This window comes from Camelus dromedarius, chromosome 7 (genome assembly GCF_036321535.1).
Source record: "Camelus dromedarius isolate mCamDro1 chromosome 7, mCamDro1.pat, whole genome shotgun sequence".
NCBI classification, from domain to species: Eukaryota; Metazoa; Chordata; class Mammalia; order Artiodactyla; family Camelidae; genus Camelus; species Camelus dromedarius.
In genome coordinates this window covers 53,252,528-53,271,628 of record NC_087442.1, presented here as the reverse complement: position 1 = coordinate 53,271,628, position 19,101 = coordinate 53,252,528, and the positions used below count along the sequence as shown (strand labels likewise).

The window sequence follows — 19,101 nt, the reverse complement described above, 5'->3', positions numbered from 1 at the left end:
ACATTTAGTGTTAGAAACTGGGGCCAAAATTCTAAGACAGCAGAGAGCTGTAGAGTCAAAAACCAGGAGAGGTCTATGAGACTGTTCACTCTAACAGCCGCCTAAGTACTGCTGCCAACTTTTCAACTGGAATGAATTAGACATAGCTATAAATTATCCCTGATCTGCGTCTCCAGAAAAGGGCTATGTTCATCTCTGATCAGACACCCTCATTATCCATATGTTTTGCTCAATAAATTCTAAAGGGAGTTTTTCAGGCAGAGGAAATTGATACAAGAGGGAAGCATAGAAATGAAGAAAAACAAATTTGTAAGAGCAATGTATTTGGAAAGATACAGGCAAACATAGTTATTTACTTAAATGTAATGTTTTAGGTTTTATATGTATGTATGTGAGTATACACACACACAGTGTTTTAAGATATAATATATATAGTGTTTTAAGGTCTTTGTATTGTCTGGAAAACAAAGCTACTAATTTATATTTGATTTTACTCAGTCACAAAGTCTTATAATCTCTCAGGTGGATGTTAATATGTCAAGGAGTGTTGTAATAATAAAAATAGTACAAGAATGTGTAACAATCTGATGGGTGTGGAATTTAATAATTAAACGCAAAGAAAGGAAGACAGAAGAAGAAAACAAGGGACCTAGGACAGATAGAAGAAACAGGAAAAAAATTGCAAGATGGTAGATTTAAACACCAATATATAAGTAAAGACATTACATGGGAATGGACTAAAATTACAATTAAAAGATGAAGATTTAAATACTTTAAAACAACTGAATTCCCATAAATGCAGCTTACAAGAAACCTATTTTCAATATTAAAATGCAAAAAGGCCACAAATAAAAGATGAAAGAATTACTGAGCAAAATAAAAGGAAGCTTTTGAAACTGCACAAATACTAGACAAGGCAGACTCTAAGGTAGGATACCTTGCTAAGGACCAAAGAGACGTTCCACAACGATTAAAGGGTAAAACCACTATGAAACTATAGTCATTCTAAATATGTACACACTTAATAACATAGCCTCAAAATCACAAAAATTTTCATGGAAAAGCAGTCTCACAATTATACTGAAAGGCTTTAAAACAACTCTTTCAGCAATTGATAGGACAAACAGATAAATCAGTAAAGATACAGAAGAGTTGAACAACACAAGTAACCAATCTGACATACATCTAGAATATGCAACCCAACGACTGCAGAATATATACTAATTGAAGCTGAAAGTGAAAGGGAATCAGCTGCCATTATAGTTTAGAACTGGGAACTCTGTGCTTTGATCTTCAGGTTTCAGACATCATTGGACCAAGGATTAAAAATACATTATGGACGTTTTTCTCACTCAGTTCTGCTTAATTTTACATATTTGATCTCATTATTTCTTGCTGCAAATCAGCTGTCCTTCTGAGACCTAGTAATATGGACCCAAGCTATTCTAAATTTATATTATTCTAATATTGAAATTCCAAAGGCAAGAGACAGTTACCCACAGTAGTCCTTGCTAAGAACGTGGGGAGCACTCTGATCGACCTGGGTTTGGTCCCAGGCTAATCCCTGAATTAAATACTGAGGGCCCAAAGATGGGTCAAGTGTCTAATTCTGTAGCAGCCCGCTTAAAGTCCCACAGAGCAGAGGAGGACTTTGCCAAATGAAAAGGTTTCATATGGCTGCATAAGAAGTTCTAAACTTCCGTCTTCCAGTACTGTGACCTCAAAGACAGCCTTTGATGCTGGATCATAACAGAAAGGTTACAAGAAAAGTTATGATCGGTCCATTTTGTGTTACAAATTCATCCTTGAATAACTTTAGCCAAAGAAATAGAGAATATTCTTATTCTCTTCTCTTTCAACTTTTTAGTTGAAAATAATTTCAAATTTTCATAAAGGCTGCAGTAACATTATAATAAACTCCCTTATTTCTTTCACCCAAATTTACTAACTTTTAACATTTGGTCACCTTTTTAATTTATCATAATGTGCACAATGTGTGTGTGTGTGTGTGTGCGCGTGTGCACACACATATGTTTGTAAGCCATCTCAAAGTATGTTCCAAACATCATGGCCTTTACACTTAACCCTCATTTCCTAAGTACAAGGACTTTTTAAATGTATATTACAGCACAATTACCAAAATCGAGAAATTTAATGCCAGTACAATGCTATAATATAGTGTAGACTCTGTATTCAAATGTCATCAATTGTCTCAATGTATTTAACCAGTTTTCCAATGTTGAATATTTAGGTTCCTTCTTTCTACCCAAATTCATTTTGACCTTATACTTTCTGAACCTCTGTGTACCATGGTCAACGACCTACCTTCTATGTCTCGTTTGTCTTGTTGCCCTCTGCTGATTTCTTCCCTCATCCCTCCTCTGTGCTGCCTCCCTGAGCTCCAAACACACAGTTGGTGTTTTCTCCTTTCTTCTGCTGTATACAGAGCTACACCACGGTGTTCATCCTCTGTGGGTGCCAATAGTTATGCCAGGTCTGCGTGCACTTTGGGATTGTGTGGACATAAAATATTACTCATTCTGAGAAACAAGTATTTTTTTCTTCAGAAAGAGAAAGGAAAGAATGTTCCTAGGTCTTGACCAGTGTTCCACCTTAGCCCACAGTGTATTTACATGTCCCTGTAGCTAGAAATAAGTCAGTTACTCTAGTAGTCAACAAACTGCCCTGAACGTCCAGTCACTTAACTGAAAAAATTTCATTGATTTGTTTTTGCATGGTTACCTTTTATTCAGGAATATGGTTTTGTTATTTTCTCAAAAATGACCTTGACATGAATTTCCTGCTGGTTGATTAAACTTCATCAAAAGTTAAAACAATAGCACAGCAGCACATCCTGTGACCCAGCACCTTCAATCATAAGAGTTCAACCAAAAAAAAAAAAAAAAAACCAAAAAACAAAAAACTATAAGGTAAAAATACAAAGATAAATCTAAAATTTGTAACACACACACACATACCCACAAGCCTAGAAGCAACTCAGTATCCAAATCAAAAAACTGGTTAAATAAATCATAGAACATCAACACAATTAGGCATCAAATAACTTTTAAAAGTCATACTGTAAAATTCTACACAAGAATACAGAAAGTCGTCCCAGTCAATAAATCAGGTTATAACCCGATTATTCTAGAATTACCTCCAGATTAGGTAGCAAACGTTGGGATTAGACAGATTGCTTACTCTAGACATGAAAGGAAAACAGAGCCTGAGGCAAAACTAAAAATGTTCTTGAGGGAAACTGTAGACAAAATACATGAAATTCAAGAGTTGTCTGGGTCCAAGTCAGTCTTGACAGTATGTCTGCCATACAAATCCCCTCCGAGAATACTACACGTTTGTAAGAATAGCTCCCTTGTGAACACTTGAATGTCAGAGTCAGAGCTCCCCCATATTCAGCTTCTGCGGTTGTCACAGAAGAACTCAATCTGAGACCTGACCGAGCTCAGGGGAAGGGCCAGCCTCTCAGCCACATGCAGTGTTTATCCCTCTCCTCTAACCCATCACTCTCTTAAGCACTTTAGCTCTCCAGCCTAAGTACAGCGGTGAAACAAAGCATATGACACAACGCTTCTTTTCCCTTCTACCAGCTCACAGGCAGAGTTGGGATACAGCTCAGCCAGAGCCGAAAGACCGAGTCCTCTCGCAGCAGGAGACAGTGGACATATCTAGACTCCGTGGCTGGTTAGCCTTTACAGAAGACCATGTCCCAGTCAACCCAGCCCAGGATGATTTATCTTCTGCTTCTAGAGGACAGAGACAGGGAATATCCAGGGTGAGATGTCCAGCAGTAAATCTCAAAAGTAGGATTTGGAGGTGGAGTTAAGAATTAAGACTTAGAATACATCAGAGTAAGTGGTGGTTGGAACCACAGGCTTCAAAGAGCTAATGCAAGGAGAATCCATAAAAAGGCCACGGATGGCCAGCCGAGCGAGGAGAACACACACAGGGGACTGACAGGAGTGACCCAAAAGGCAGGACAGAGCAGTACCTGGAAGCCTTTTAGAGACAGAGGAAGTGGCCAAGAGTTGCGAGAAGGTTTTATTTGTCTCTAATTCTCCCACAAGTCAACCCAGACCTCAAATTTCTGTAAATGCTAGAAGTATTTCCGTCATAACATGCTCTCTCTGTGCACAGGAGAAATTGCCCCTTCTGTTCAGAAGCTTCTAGCGCATGACATGAAATTTCCTTTTGGTTTTCCTTGGTGTTGTCTACTTGGTGTGCTGCCTCTGGCTCTATTCGAACTTTAGAACCAGGTAGGATCCTCCCTGTTGCTCTGGCTGCTGCTGGCCTTGGCCAGCTACTCCTTTTGCTTTGTTCCATTCCTTGTCCAGCCCCCATCCCCTCCTGGTCCTGCTGCAATGCTACTGGACCCAGCGCCTGCCTCTTACGTGGTTTCTACTGGCATCAAAAGTTTTCAGATACCCTCCTTTTCTCAGTGCCAGTTACTCCAACAAACCCAGAGTGATGGAGGCCTGAGCTCTTAGAGGGCTATTTGTGTTCTTTTAACTTGATCTTTTCAATCTTTTGCTTCTTTAGGACTTGTGTCTGGAGCCATCGGTAACAGAAGCCAGGTTGATTCACTAGCCTAAATACATGAATGTATTCAAATACATCCAAAGGTACTGTATTTAATAATGTGTAAAGGGTCATCTTCCTCCAGCTGGAAGCTCTGAAGCCTCACCCCTGGTGCATTTCATCAGGGGTTGCTGGTGGATTGTGCTGGGTAGACAATTAAGGCCCATCTCCGGTCTTCCGTCTTCAAGCCCACATGGTGTTCAACAATGAGTGACAACACCGAATACCTGTTTAAATAGACCTGTTCCTTTAGTCTCCTCCGTCATTTATAAATGAGCCAGGACGGTAGCTACTCTTCGGGGCAGAACCTAAAAGCCCATCCAATCAGCTTGTTTCAGGTGTGGGTAGGATGCTGACCTCCCCAGCAACACTGGCAGTGTATGGAAAAGCAGTCTCTCCACACTGGGGTACCACTGTTTTGACTTCAGACCTGCACTCAGAACCTTCCCACACACCCTTTCTTTCCAGGCTTATTTCTCTTTATTATTCGGAAATGTTAAGAGTGTAAGCTTCTTGAGGACAGATGTAAAGATGGTAACTTTGGATTCTCCACAATTTCCTTGTGCTTTTAACACAGAAAGCAGAGACCAATACTGGGTAGAGGACATGGAGGAGCTACAACCCAGGGCCCTTCTCTGCGGCTCTCCCCAGAGGAACTCGCAGTTCCTAGGGAAGGAGGCTCCGGGGTCTAATTATGATCCTCGTCCATCCCTTGCCCCAGCTAACTGCATCCTAATGGATGAGCTTGTCTCCACTCTTGAGAGGTCCCAAAACACCCTGCACACAGCCACAAAAGCAAAAGCATCACTCTTCACGCTTCTGCTTAATAGTCTTTGGTGACTCACCTTAGCCAAAAGCTGTTTCTAAAACTTGCTTCTTATTAGAAATCACTTGAGCCATTTTATTTTATGAGTACAATTAGCATACAGTAAAATTGAAATTTTCTGTTGGTTTGTAATTCCATGAATTCTATGCCTACACGTTGTGGTAGGTAGGATAGTGGACCTCCAAACTTACAGGCCTCCTGAACCCCTTATCCTTCCACGGAAGAATTTCAAAGTTTAGTTTCAGCCTCTCTCAATAACCTCGACTCCAGGCATACTTCCTTGTATCTTCCATCCCCCCAGCTGAGGTTGGTGTATCACTTAGGGCAGAATCACATGGGAATAGGATTCCTGGAACTTATCCCAGGCCTACTCAATCAGAAACTCAGGAATCTTTATATAAACCAATACCCCAAGTGATTCCAATATTAAAGAACTCAGATCTCATAGATCAAAACGTGGAGCAGTGGTGGTGTTCCTACCGGCTGTGCGTGCGTCACGATCATCTTGGAAGATTTATCAGGAGGAGCATGCCTCCTGCGTTCTTCTGCTGGGCTGTTGGTTAGTTGGGGGACTGAGATGCATAGCTTAAGAAAGTTTCCCAGAGGATTCTGCCAATCCTAGATTTTCTCTCCCTCTCTGCTTCTCACGTGCCAGTTCCTCTTATCTGCCTGAAATTGTCCACCGAATTTATATGCTTGGGATCATACATCACTTCATCTAAAAAGATGTCTCCATATCCTCATTCACGGAAGATTGACTGCTCTCATAACTGTACTCAGGTGTGTAGTAGATATTTGTTATACAGAATTTCACATACTGAATTATAGTCAGTGGTCTCTGCCTTTCATGCCTACAAGACTATGAGCTCCTCAAAAGAAGCTGTGCCTTCTTTATTTTCGTCATCTTCAGAGCTTATTCAATCAATATATGTTCAAGTATATAAACAATTATGTTTTATAAACACAACAAAATGAATACCTCAGTAACAGTGAAGTCAGTGAGACAAGTTCTAGTGTGGCAATTTTGACCTTCTCATCTCTGGAAACTTCTGTGTGGCCAGATGCAAAGCAGTTCTGTTTCATGTTTTCCTAAATGTTTGACTTTGAATATCAGTGTAGGGACCAACACCTTGTTTAAAGGTGTCATTTTCACTATGGGAAACTTTTACAATCAATTCCAATGGTATTTTCCTTGAAATTCAAAAAGAATATTAAGAGCCAAAGACGGTTTGCTTATTCATATCAAATGCCCCTCCGTGCAGAAAAGTTACATATCGTCACTCCCTGGAACCCAAGCATGGCCAGTGACCGTGAACAGAAGTGCTAGTGTAACTTCGGAGCAGAAGCTCCAAGAGCCAGCAGGTGGTTACCACGGCCTGTTCGCCTTTGCTGTATCATCAGTGCTCTGGCGTAAGACTACACCATCAAAAGAAAGTCTGAAACAGGACTGCAGATGACCCATGGTGGGTATATTATAGACGGAAAACTAAACTTTGTTTCTGTAAGCCACTTAGCACAAGCTAATCGATCCTGACTGATACAAGGCTCTTGTGACATTGGGCCCTTGAATTCCCCAAGCAAGTATGACAATAAACCAGAATATGGAAACCTTAGTTATTGAGCTTGCTAGGGTGAATGTGTTTAAAACTTTTTTGAACTTTCCTCGGGTAGAGGGTGACCTTAGGGGCACCTAGAAATGTGTGCGTGCGTGTGTGTGTGTGTGCATGCATGTAGGGGCTTGACTTATCATTACTGGAGGACCTACTGGCATGTAGTGTCTGGGGTTACAGGTGCTATACATCCTATAGTGCACGAGAGACTTGCTCGAGAATTGTTCTCGCAGGGACACTGGAACACAAAACCCACTTAAAAACACGCAGGTCAATTCCATCTCAAGAAAAAAAGAGAGAGAGACTTACAGATTCAATAGTCATGGTCATAATAAATACATAAAAAGTGTACATGGGGTTGAATTTTTATTCAAGTAGGGTTATTGAATCAGTTTGTCAAGAATATTCTTAAGTTCTTGACAAACCTTTGTTCAGAAAGCCATGGCATTTCTAACTTTTTGGCACATTCTTGAGTCAGTTCTTTAATCAAAGGGTGAACTTTGAAGGCTCTTTCTCAGATACAGTGTTTCTCCTTCCCAGGATTTAAATTTTTTACTAATGTGGTTATCAGTGTATTGATTCTCAGTTTTTCCAGTTGAGTGTTTTTCTTGCTCTTTAGAAAATACTGATTCTCTTGCTACTAATGGATGCTATACCCTGCAGATTTACTTCATAATTCCTTTCCCTTTTAACAATATGACACACACTTTGATCTTTCATCATGAGTCAATCCTGCCACCTCATAATCATTCTTTGTTGCTATGCTCTGATTTCCCTCTACCTTTTTGCTATTCTAGGAAAGGATGTTTCCAAAGGGAATTAACTCAGTCTTCCAGAAGGGACTTTAGCATTATATTAGAACCTGATGAGTCTTTTCCAAACTCATCTAATTAATCAAACATCCTGTTCCATCTCTTGGGTGATACCTGACATTGCAAACTCACAGGCAAGTTTCTGTTTCCTGTCACCTCGTTGCACCCTCCAGCACTAATGCTGAATATTTTTCTCCTTTTCAAGCGACTCTTGTGCTTTGCATTTGATACACACACTTATCAGCTGTGCCAGGGTACCACTGTAATTTTACTGGCCTTAACTGCTTTTAGCAGCACCTCCCAATTTAGTATCAATTGTGAATTTCATTGCAATGCTTCTACACCTTCCTATTTATCCAATTAGGTATCCGTTTAACCTGCACCTTGAGGGCAGTATCTAACTTGAAGTCCACACATGGTGGTGGGATTCAAATCTTCTGAATACTAAACAAGTCAGGCAAACAGGAGAGCTTGTGCTATCTTCTTCATGAATCGTCAGCGTAAGGGCAAGCAGGCTTATACTAAAGTGTAGTATGACTTACCATCTGTAAAAATATGGGTAACTTAAAGAATCAGCTTGTCTTGAGACACAGAAGAGAGGTCAAATAACAGCATCATTATACAATTGCACAGCATTAAGAGACTTAAATGATCCAATAATATAAGCAACTACTTTTAAAAGCATCAAAAATGAAGCCAAATCTATTTTTTCCTTCCCCCAAATCTGGATTGATTTTATGTATTGTCTGAAATCATGGGGCACATTCTGAATCCTTTATTCCGTTTCTTTTTACCAAGCCTGGGAAGGCTGTGTGAATGTTAATATGTCCTGAATAAATCCCGTGCTCACTGTAGCACCTTATAATGATGTGTTTCCAAGCTGCCATATCACGGTTGATTATGACTTCTTTTTCTTTGCAATCCTTCATTTCATTTCCATTCCTTACCTCGGTGTTAATATTCCTGACTATTTGAATTCATTTTAGAGTTCATGAGATACTGTATCAAATGTTTTGCTAAAATCCAAATGTATTACATCTCCCACATTGCAGTCATCCACTAATCTTGTAATTCAATAAAAAAAAAGCAATCAGATTTGTTTGGCATGATTTGTTCTGTGTAAACCCAGGCTGCTTATTGCTCAATGGTGCTTAAATGATAAGTAGTGCTCAACGCAAATTTCCTCATCTAACTTCTCATTTTAACTCAGAAAAGTCTATAGTGTTTTTGTTCACAGATTTTCCTCCTGGCACGTAGCTAGTTTCTAGGTCCGGAAAAACCAGGGAACAGAAAGAACATACTAATTTCATCTGGGTACCCCTTTCTCTTTTTTTGCTTTTATATTACTTACTTTCCCATTTATTACCCCTACAATTTCTTATTAGATTTTCATTGAATTTATTATGTGAGTAATCCCTTTATTCCTATTTTCCTATAACATCTTTTTAGGAAAAGTGTTCATTGGTAGGGGGACAAAAGGACTGTGAGAATAAAATTTATTTCATATATCTCCGTTGAGAATTAAAGGGCAATGCCTTTATATTTGTGCAATCTCTCTATCCGTATTAGTCATATAAGAAAGATACAGTTGTAGTTTCTCTCTTAAGCCTAAATCTCACATGTAACGGATGATAATCATTTCATTTTAATGAATTCTTTCACTTTTGCTCAACTTTAAGTACCTGCCATGGGTTGAATTGTGTCCTCCCTCAAAAAAAGGCATCAAGTCCTTACTGCAGCATCTCAGAAGGTGACCTTATCTGGAGATGGGGTTGCTACCAAGCCGGTTGCCTTACCTGACGACGGGCAGCAAGTCAAAGCGCTGAGACACCGAGGTTTGCAGCAAAGAGAGGGTTTACTCGCGAGGCAGCTAAGCGAAGAGGCGGGAAAACAAAGCTCAACCTCCTTCCCCAAACGCAAGGGGTTCTGGGTATTTACGTGATACGTAGCAGGGCAGTTCGAGGCACCGGGAGCGTGGGGAAAGGTGATTGGGAAAAGGTGCAGTAATTGTGGTTCTGCGCAGGCGTAACTAAGCTAAGGGCGGCTGCAGGTTCAGGTGGCCGAGAGGCAACCCGCGCATGCCCAGTTGGAGGGTGGGCGGTCCTACCCAGTCTTCGGGGCCTAGAGGCAGCTGTCTCCTAGTTCCTAGAAAACAACTCATGCAAACATGTTTTTGTAAGCTACTTGCTGCCTAAGGACATGCCAATCTTAAAACCACCTTGATTAGTGAAGGCAGGTGAAATGATTTAACCATGGATTCAGGGTCTTTACAGAGAGGTGAGTTAAAATGAAGTCATTAGGGTAAGCCCTAACCCAATATGACCCGTATCCTTTTGAAAAGGAGAAACTGAACACAGAGGCAGATGCAGAGGGAAGATGATATGAAAAGAAGTGGGAAAAAGAAGAACAACTACAGTCAAGGGGAGAGGTCTGGAGCAGATCCAGCCCTGAAAAGATACCAGCCCAGTCAATACCTTGATTTTGGACATCTAGCCTCAGAACTTGAGACAGTCAATTTCTGAGGTTGAAACTCCCCTGTTGGTGCTACTCTGTAATGGCAGCCCCAGAAACTAATATCGTACCTATATGCATATTGTTTTGTTTTCATCATTATTTCTCTTAGATTTTTACTCTTCTGGAGTTTGGTAAGTATTTCCAGTTCTTGCTAATCACTGCTTTTATGCATATTACCATAGCAGCAGGTTTTAAGGTCCTGTAGGAATTAAACCATTCTTGAAGGAAATGGACAAACAAAAAGGCCATTCTATACTCAGTAGTTTTCACATTCTGAAAATGGATGATAATATCATTTTTAGGGACTTTGAAAAAGACTGGACACCCAGCTGACAATTCTACTTCTTACTTAAGTTTCCAGTTGCTCAATTACTTCTCACCCATCCTGCAAGGGCTTGATGGGACTGGAAGACTCCATGCCCATTTACAGGCAAGGAGTGAGGAAACAAACTAAGGCAAACCCTTGGGTTTTCTCTCTTGGGCTCTGAATTTTGAGTAAAGTCATGCAAGTATGGAAAGACACTTGGTAATCATCAACTTCAGTAATGATGACCTGAATAGACTGATAACTGTTTCTTGCTACTAAGATTTTTTTTAAAGCTAACTTCTTTATCATTTCCATCAGCTTTGCTCTCTACTCACTATTCTTCTACTAATCTCTTTTTCCACTTATGGGTAGAGGACATTTTCATGAGGACATATCCAAAGTTTACAGAATTTTAAATCTATCCATTCAGCCTCACAAAAACCCAGATAGATGGCCATGACCCTAATTCCAATAAACATCCACCATCTCTTGACTGATAAAATATAAGATACAGGAATACAAAAAGTAAAATTTATGATAACTGTTGTGGGCCACCACAGATATAGAGGGGGGAAAAGTTTAATGTTATTAGGTCCAGGAAAGTTTCCCTGTGAGGGATATCTGTCCTGGAGTGATGATGGGATGATTCGATCACAAAAGGTCGCTGTACAAGGCAAACTTAGAAGAGCATTTTAACCAAGCTTTCTCATCTAGGGTGTAGATAAAGAGTGAATTTATTTTCCAAACTCTGAGAATAAAAGTGAGACCTGTTAATATGTGGGGATAATAGGTGTCTTAGGCAACCATGGACCATGCCAGGCAAACTGAGGCACTTATTAAGCTGGTAGCAACTCCTAAGCTCTCTGTTATGAAAGGGACAGTGCAATGGACTATCCGATGGAATGCATCAAAGACTGGAGTAATTCAGTGTTAGAAGGATGTTGTACTCCTCCCTATTGTCCTTTTTTTGCATCAGTAGTAGTTTGTGGACAGGGGGCCAGTTGGCCAGGGTGTATACCATAGATAGCTAAACCTTCTACAAAATGGGGCTTCGTGGCTTTGAAAGTCTCCTAATCAGTTGGTTATTGTTGCCTGGACCGTCAAATACTAACGAATAGAATGACCCCTTCATAACAGTGAGGAATCTCAGTATGTTCACATACACAGCAAGTGGGCACTTGATAAATGCTTTTAATCAGGATGCTGAGGGTCAAGGCAGTCCAGAAGTTAGGGAGTCGGCAGTCTGCCTTGCCTTGATTTTTAGTTAAATGTTCAACATCTTTCTGCACAATGGGCCACGTAGACTTACACTTAGTGATTGATTAAATCCTTTCTTTTATAGTAAGAGGCATGATTGAAGGTAAATACTCATTATTGAATAAAAGAATTGAATAAAAGAATCTCTGCTTCCCACTGTCACTAGCATTCTTAAAGCTCCTTCTTGACCATACTCCTTTTGCATAGTCTATGCACTATGTAATAGATTTCAGCCTAATATACCACATCATATAGTTCTCTAAGTGTGGGTTAGATTCGTGTGGGTTAGTCTTACTTAGTTTTATAAATCGTTTTATAAATCTACTATATATTCCACAGAGTCTACCTATAGGGTGGGGCACTTAATTTGAATGCAGAAAGTACACTGTCAGCTGATCTTACAGCAATGTTTAATATCAATCTGTAGAAGATTTATAACTGGAGATTTTGAGAGACTAAATCAATAAATTTCCCAATATAGACCAAATTGAAATAATACAAAGTCTGTTCTAATATGATTGAATTAATTGTCACTCAGTGAATATATCTGTGTGCAACACATTTCTCCTTTGGGATCTAAATTATCCAAATACTCATTTTCATATTTCTCCTTGTTTTGGTTTTAGAACCACTGCCTCAGGGTTTCTATGAGCACAGATTTTTATGAAACTAAGTAAATTCTAGGAAAGAAGTCTTTTTTCAGTTGATTCTATGTCAGAGTTTTCTTGGTACTGAATTTCAGAGGTTAGGATGTGAAATAATTAAATGGCAATTTTATGGGTTATTTGTAACATTTACTATTTACACATGCAAAATAAGCTCTTCAGGAAACAAGAAAAATCAACAAATTTGGAATGCTATCAAATTTGGGTCTGGTATTATATACCTGAGAAAAAAAGAAATCAGAATCTTATCTCTTCAGATGCTGCTCTTCCTATAATAAACTACAATTTAGTCCGTGAGTGATTCTAAACAAATCACCTTAATCTATATGTGATTAAGTACCATATTTCAAGGATATGGTCTGAAATGATCACTGTCTTAAAGAGCTTAAGCATAGCCTCAATCTGTTTGTGTCTTTATGATATGCTAATCAAATCTGTCCATTCAAACTAAAGAAACGAGTGCAAAAAATCAGCTCACTGTTTGACGTGGATTGTTTTAAGGTGCTGGGCTGTTTTTATTTGTTAACATAGATGTAAATAACTGAGTTATTTTCAAAACACCCAAAAAGCTTGTTATCTAAATACATTTTTTTCTCTGCAACAATGATTGGGACTTTGTAGAAATAGTGTTTATACATAAAGTTCTTTCTTTTTTCTTTAATAATGCTATTAAACTACAGTATGAAATCAGGGCCCATCTATTAATAAAGGAACTATAAGAAATGTGAATTATTAGAAAGCATAAGGTTGCATTTTTTACATTTATGATTCTAACATGTAACAAAGCATCTCCTGTAGTATTTTTTAAAAATAATTTAAGGATAAAAAGAATCTAAACGCTCTGGAGATACTAGTGGTGATGGTTGGACAACATTGTAAATGTAATTAATGCCACTGAAGTATACACCTAAAAATGGTTAAAATGGCAAGTTTTATGTTATACATATTTTAGTACAACTTCTTAAAATAGAAAAAGTTAGAGTAATATTCTTCAATATTTTAAATATATTTTTGCAGTATTGAAAGCAGGATAGCATTTTGCAGTTTAAAGAGTACCACATGCATTCTTTTTTTCTTCCCATTTTTTCCTCACATTTTTCTTCTGTCCATTAAATTCACATTAAGTTTGCTATAGGACCAGTGGTTGTACTGACTAATCAAAAAAAAAGTTAATACACATAAGGTGTCATAGTTTCCTCTGAAGCAATGGGATATTTTTTAAAAATTAAAAGCAATATGATTTCAGTTCTATTTTTTTACTTTAAAAATGCATTTGTTACTTCTTCTGAATCATGTGACTTGAAATCTACCATCCTTTCAAAGTTTTCTGGGAGATCTACTACTTTCAGAAGTCATGTCTAATATCATAAATCACGGGGGCAGTGCTTACAACTTCCTGAAGAGGTTGACCTGTCACTTTCAGAATCATTAAGCTGTATCCTTCTCCAGTAGAAAAACAAAGTGGTACTTCATTTTGATTTCTAAACGCTTAGAGACACGTGCAAAAATCATGTTTTGATGTTGCTGTTGTTTAAATAGTACTTGATCTCTTTTTCAGATTTGTCTATAATCAAAAGTGGTTAAAGCAATACATTTTAAATAAGACTGTGTTTCAGCAAAATGTGAGTCATTGCCACATACATGTTTAAGTCATTAGGAACTTAAATCAAGAAGGTAGCTAGATCCAGATTACACAAAAAAGTAAGGTCTATGAATTTACCTGTGATCCATGACATCTTGACTCGACATTCTGGTTTTGTCTTTAGCCTCAGCTTCTCCTCAGACAAAGCCAATCAGAGATGGGGCAGAACCATATGTCATGCATGCCAGCTGGGAGTCACTTAAATAATTTAGATCCTTCCTTTCCCCTGATTTCTTCCTGGTATAGTGGCTGAACACATTAAGTGAAATAATATATTTGAAGAGATTAGAACACAGAACTAGGAAAAGATTTGTCAAATGTACTAGGACCTAAATTACCAGAAAGAGGGTAACACGTGGGAAGTTACAGGAGCACAAAGACATGACCCAAGTGCCTTACTCAAGAAATAAATGATTTAAATGATTCAGATGATTAGAAGAAAGTAAAAAAAATAGATGCCATTTATCAGTTTTTCATGTGCCACCTTCCAGAGGGATCACGAAAGTGCAATGTTTTCAGTTTCTGGGCTTTTATTTTAGACTTAGGTTTTGAGCATATTTAATTTGCTATAATCCCATAAATTTCATAGCATGTTTTCTCAAACCATAATTTTAATACATCCAAGTGAATTAAAAATGTCTTCCCCATAGAAACATAAATATAATTTTGGAATGGAACTAAATAAGAATATTGGAATCAATATGAATTGATAACTATATGAATTTATAAACTATAATTATTCTATATATACTTTTAAGGGAACATTCTAAAATCAACATCTCTTTCTATGGGCATCCACTACTAATCAAATCTTCTCATCTTTAACTCTGTTTTTCCATAAACTGCTTTTTTCAATACATAAATCCTTCTAAACAAGTCACTCTACCTCATATCCATCTCCAGATCCCTGTGAATAACTTATCTGGAAAAAGGGACTCTGAATATGTGATTCAGTTAAAGATCTTCAGATAGGAAGATTATCCTGGGTTATCTGGGTAGAACTTAAATGTAATCACAGGTGTCCTTATAAGAGGTAGGCTGGGGGAGATTTGATTACAGTAGAGGAGAAAGGTATGTGACCACAGAAGCAGAGAAAGCAGTGAGGACGCGAGGAGCCTTAAATGTCAGCAACTTCTAAAAGTAGAAGAAGCGAGCACAGGATTCTTCCCCGGATCCCCCAGAAGGAACAAGCCCTATAGACACCTTGATTTTAGCCCCTTTAGACTCATTTTGGACTTCTGATCTCTAGAACTATAACAGGATACATTTGTGTTGCTTTAAGCTATTAAGTTTGTGGCAATCCGGTACAGCATCTATAGGAAATTGATAAAAATCTATAAAAAGAAGTTTCAATTAAATGACCTCCAAGATCCTTCCATGATTTGAGCAAACTGCTCTGCACTGTCAGCTGTGTGAATTTTTATTTTTCAGCATATTATAGGCATAACTTAAAAAAACAGTTTTCATTAGTTATTTGGGATGTAACATTCTTTGTTGTAATTAGTCTGTTGGGTATTAGCATCAAGAGGCAGCAAACACGAAGGGAGATACTTCCTTTAGTTTCTTTTACCAAGATAAAGGAAATGTTGTATCATTGACCTCTATGATTGAAGAGCCAATTCAATTAGAAATTCAAAACACAAGAATCTTGCAGAAATCAGCTGCCAGATTTATTAATCTATCTGAAAATGAAAACACAACTAAACAAAACGTAGAATAAGAACAGAACTTAAAAAAAAAGTTTAGATACATTTCCCAAAAGAGTTTATAATGCAATGTTTTGAACACTTCTGTATTGGAAATACCCTTAATGTCGGCCAATTACTTATTTTATTCAGTGAGTCACTACTGTAAACAGAAAAATATATGGTTTGTCCTTAAATACTATATAATTAATACCGATTCTTCCTTGATCCCTTAAAATAACACACAGCTCAATTCTTTCCCGATGCCAAACTAGAACTAGAATTCTTAGAAGAAAAAAAGAGAATGAAAAAGAAAGAATCCTCAATGGAATTCTCATTTAGATCATATTTAAAGACCCACTTTCAATTTCTCCTTCAATTTCTCCAAATATGTCAATCCTCTTTCCAATAAAACTTTAGGTGAATATTTTAAAATTTGTTTTTACTCTAAGTGCTGTAAATGGTCACACGAGCATAGTGGGGGGGTGGGGAGGAGTTCTGATTTTTAAGGCATACTTACTAGCCCATCATGGGCCTAAGGACATATGATGTCTATGTAGGACAATCATTGAAATCACCGGTTACATACATGTGTTGAAATTAGAATATGTTTTTTCACAGGATTAAATGTGAGTAGTATCGATTCTGGTAGGTCAGTTTCCCAATAACTGTTCAATTTAGAGACATGAGTTGTGATCCATGTCTTGCTGGAAAATGGGTAGCTGGGAGACCATCTTTGAGCAATTTTTCCTGTCTCATCATGAAATGCTTTCATAGGTTGATATTGGCTTTGTGTTTAGAACTTTTCTTAAACATTTTGCAAATGACTCTCTAAACATTTTTCGTCCTCTGGGATATTGATGGACTGAACAAAATTCATGTTTTTCGCTTGAATTGTTAAGCAAGCTATTGGAACCCCATCTACGTATGGTTTTTTTCAAGGTGAATGGAATGATATATCCTGCTTTCCGTATTTTCTCCAAATCCAAAACAAAACCGAAACAAAAACTTTTGAAACTTTCGATCTTTAAATCTTCTTTCAAACAATCCAATCACATATACACGAGTGTCCAAAACAAGACGGGTAGTATCAGTGCCAGCACTATGTCACACAGCAACTTCCTCATCCTCTTCGACAGTTTGTAAATAATTTTCCATTTCACCAAAAGTTACAAAAGTTTCCACAGTTTCCCTTAGCAAGCTGAAGCTTACTCTTCATTTTGTCAATGTGCATAAAAGCTGCTTCGAGCATAGCATGGCATAAGCTATTTTGTAAGCGATAAATGGTTCGAGTCATCTATTTTGTCCTGAAATGCTATCTGTAGTTAACTGCATTGCTTATAAATGGTCATAGTAAATTCAGCATGAAAGAGACTATTACAGAAAAGACAGCAGCAGAAGCATTAGCATTATCTAATATTTATATATGTTATCAACATAACACAGCAGTAAAAGGTTTAAATGCATATCAATGGGTACCATGTCTAAAAATTACTATAGTACCTATTTAGTGTACTGGATATTTTTCTTAAGGAGTGCTTGCTGTATCTAGAACAGCATAATATGTGATTTAGTACAGTTAATTCTTATTGATTAAATGTTTTTATGTACTGAAGGAAGTGAAAGGAGACAGATTTTTTTTTTTTTTGCTTCATTGTGATCCCAGATTTAACATTTAAATGAAGGTCTTAAAGGACCATGAAAAATACCATTATTTAACTGAAATGCGCTTCAAAATATTTAAATGACACTATGATTTGTATCTAAACAGCAAGGTGGCACCAGATATGTCTACTGCTACTGGCCTGTGACTCAGTTTGGAGCCAGAGTCCAAAATTGTGCCCCTCATTTACAGTCATGATGATTACTCAGCTTCAGAGAGAATTACCCATTTTATGGTTATCCTCTGTGAGTCATATAGAAAGCAAAACAAAACAAAAAACAGCAAATGCAATCTCTAAATACCTTTTTACAAGAGGTGCAAAAACAGTCATTTCTAACAATTAAACTGCCTTTTACAGTAGATTTTTTTTTGTACACCTTGCGGAGACTCAGTAATGAAAGGGGAAAATGCCCAAGGCAAAGAGTCTCCAAATGGATATTTACACAATGTGAATTAACTGTACCATAGATACCCAGAGGAAAGGAACATTTTCTATGCTGTTATGAAATCAAATAAACGTGATGTAGCTTCATCATACTTAAAACCTGTAGGACCCCCACCCAAGCCTAAGTAAAAAGTAACTCCCAACCCCCCCGCCCATTCACCCATTATCTTCCTGTTACACAGAATAAATGTTTCGATTACTCCCACCCTCCCTCAAATAAAGTGCGCAGTCCATGGCAGACCATAGAAGGATGCAACAGGAGAAGCCCCTTTTTGTGTATCCTTATTTAAAAATAAAATACAAACAACGAAAATCAAACAAAAATCGAAGAGAATTCAGAGATTCTCTGCATCTCGCAGAAGAGGAGGAGAAGCGTGAGGAGGCCCCCGACTGTCCCCCGTGTTAATACACGTAACCTTCGTTGTAGGGGTGAGGGTTGCAGCAGCCCCCGTCGGGCATGTAGGTCATGCTCTCGTCGAAGTGAGACAGTGGCACCGTGTCCTCTTCGTTGACGTGGCGCTCCATGTCGGTCTTGAGCAGCGGGCGCTGATTATCTGGAAAGGCCATGGAGAAGAGGGCTTCGGGGTCACACACAAATTTGTAGACGTATCTCTCTCCAGCCACCTGGGAACACATGGAAGAGAAAACCCGTCCTTACGTGGGGTGCTGGATGGCAGCCAGGGTGGCAAGCATTTTGCAATAGATACAAAGACCCAATCACTGTGTGGTATACCTGAAACTAGTATCATGTTACATGTCAATTATACCTCAATTAAAAGGAAAACACAAAAACAAACAAACAAAAAACCTCATCTTCACCATCCTTGGATGTGGAAGGACAGGGAAAGAAATGAACAAACACATGGCTTAATACACCAGGAAAGGGTGGATAACAAGAAAAAGCAACCAGGCATTAAGAGATATACATAGGAAAAAAAATCCTCTTTTTGTGGACTTTGTGGACTAAACTACAGTTCAATGGAGGGAAATGCAATATGTTGAGTTTGTGTGATAATTTCATTCATTCCACACATACTAGAAAGCTTAGCAGTTTGCTTGTTTTAATATAAATGTAAACT

General features: G+C 38.2%; 1 protein-coding gene across 4 annotated transcripts in view; it reads right to left on the bottom strand.

Annotated features, from left to right (window-relative positions):
• Positions 1 to 15,877: 15,877 nt before the first annotated feature.
• Positions 15,878 to 19,101, bottom strand: part of ETV1 (ETS variant transcription factor 1) — an 88,164-nt gene continuing 84,940 nt past the window's right edge. For all 4 annotated transcript variants that reach the window (XM_064487534.1, XM_064487535.1, XM_064487536.1 and 1 more), the window contains one exon: positions 15,878 to 18,646. In XM_064487534.1, coding sequence (XP_064343604.1) covers positions 18,425 to 18,646 — 222 coding nt within the window. In that variant the 3' untranslated portion in view covers positions 15,878 to 18,424. The remainder of the gene's footprint in view (positions 18,647 to 19,101) is intronic.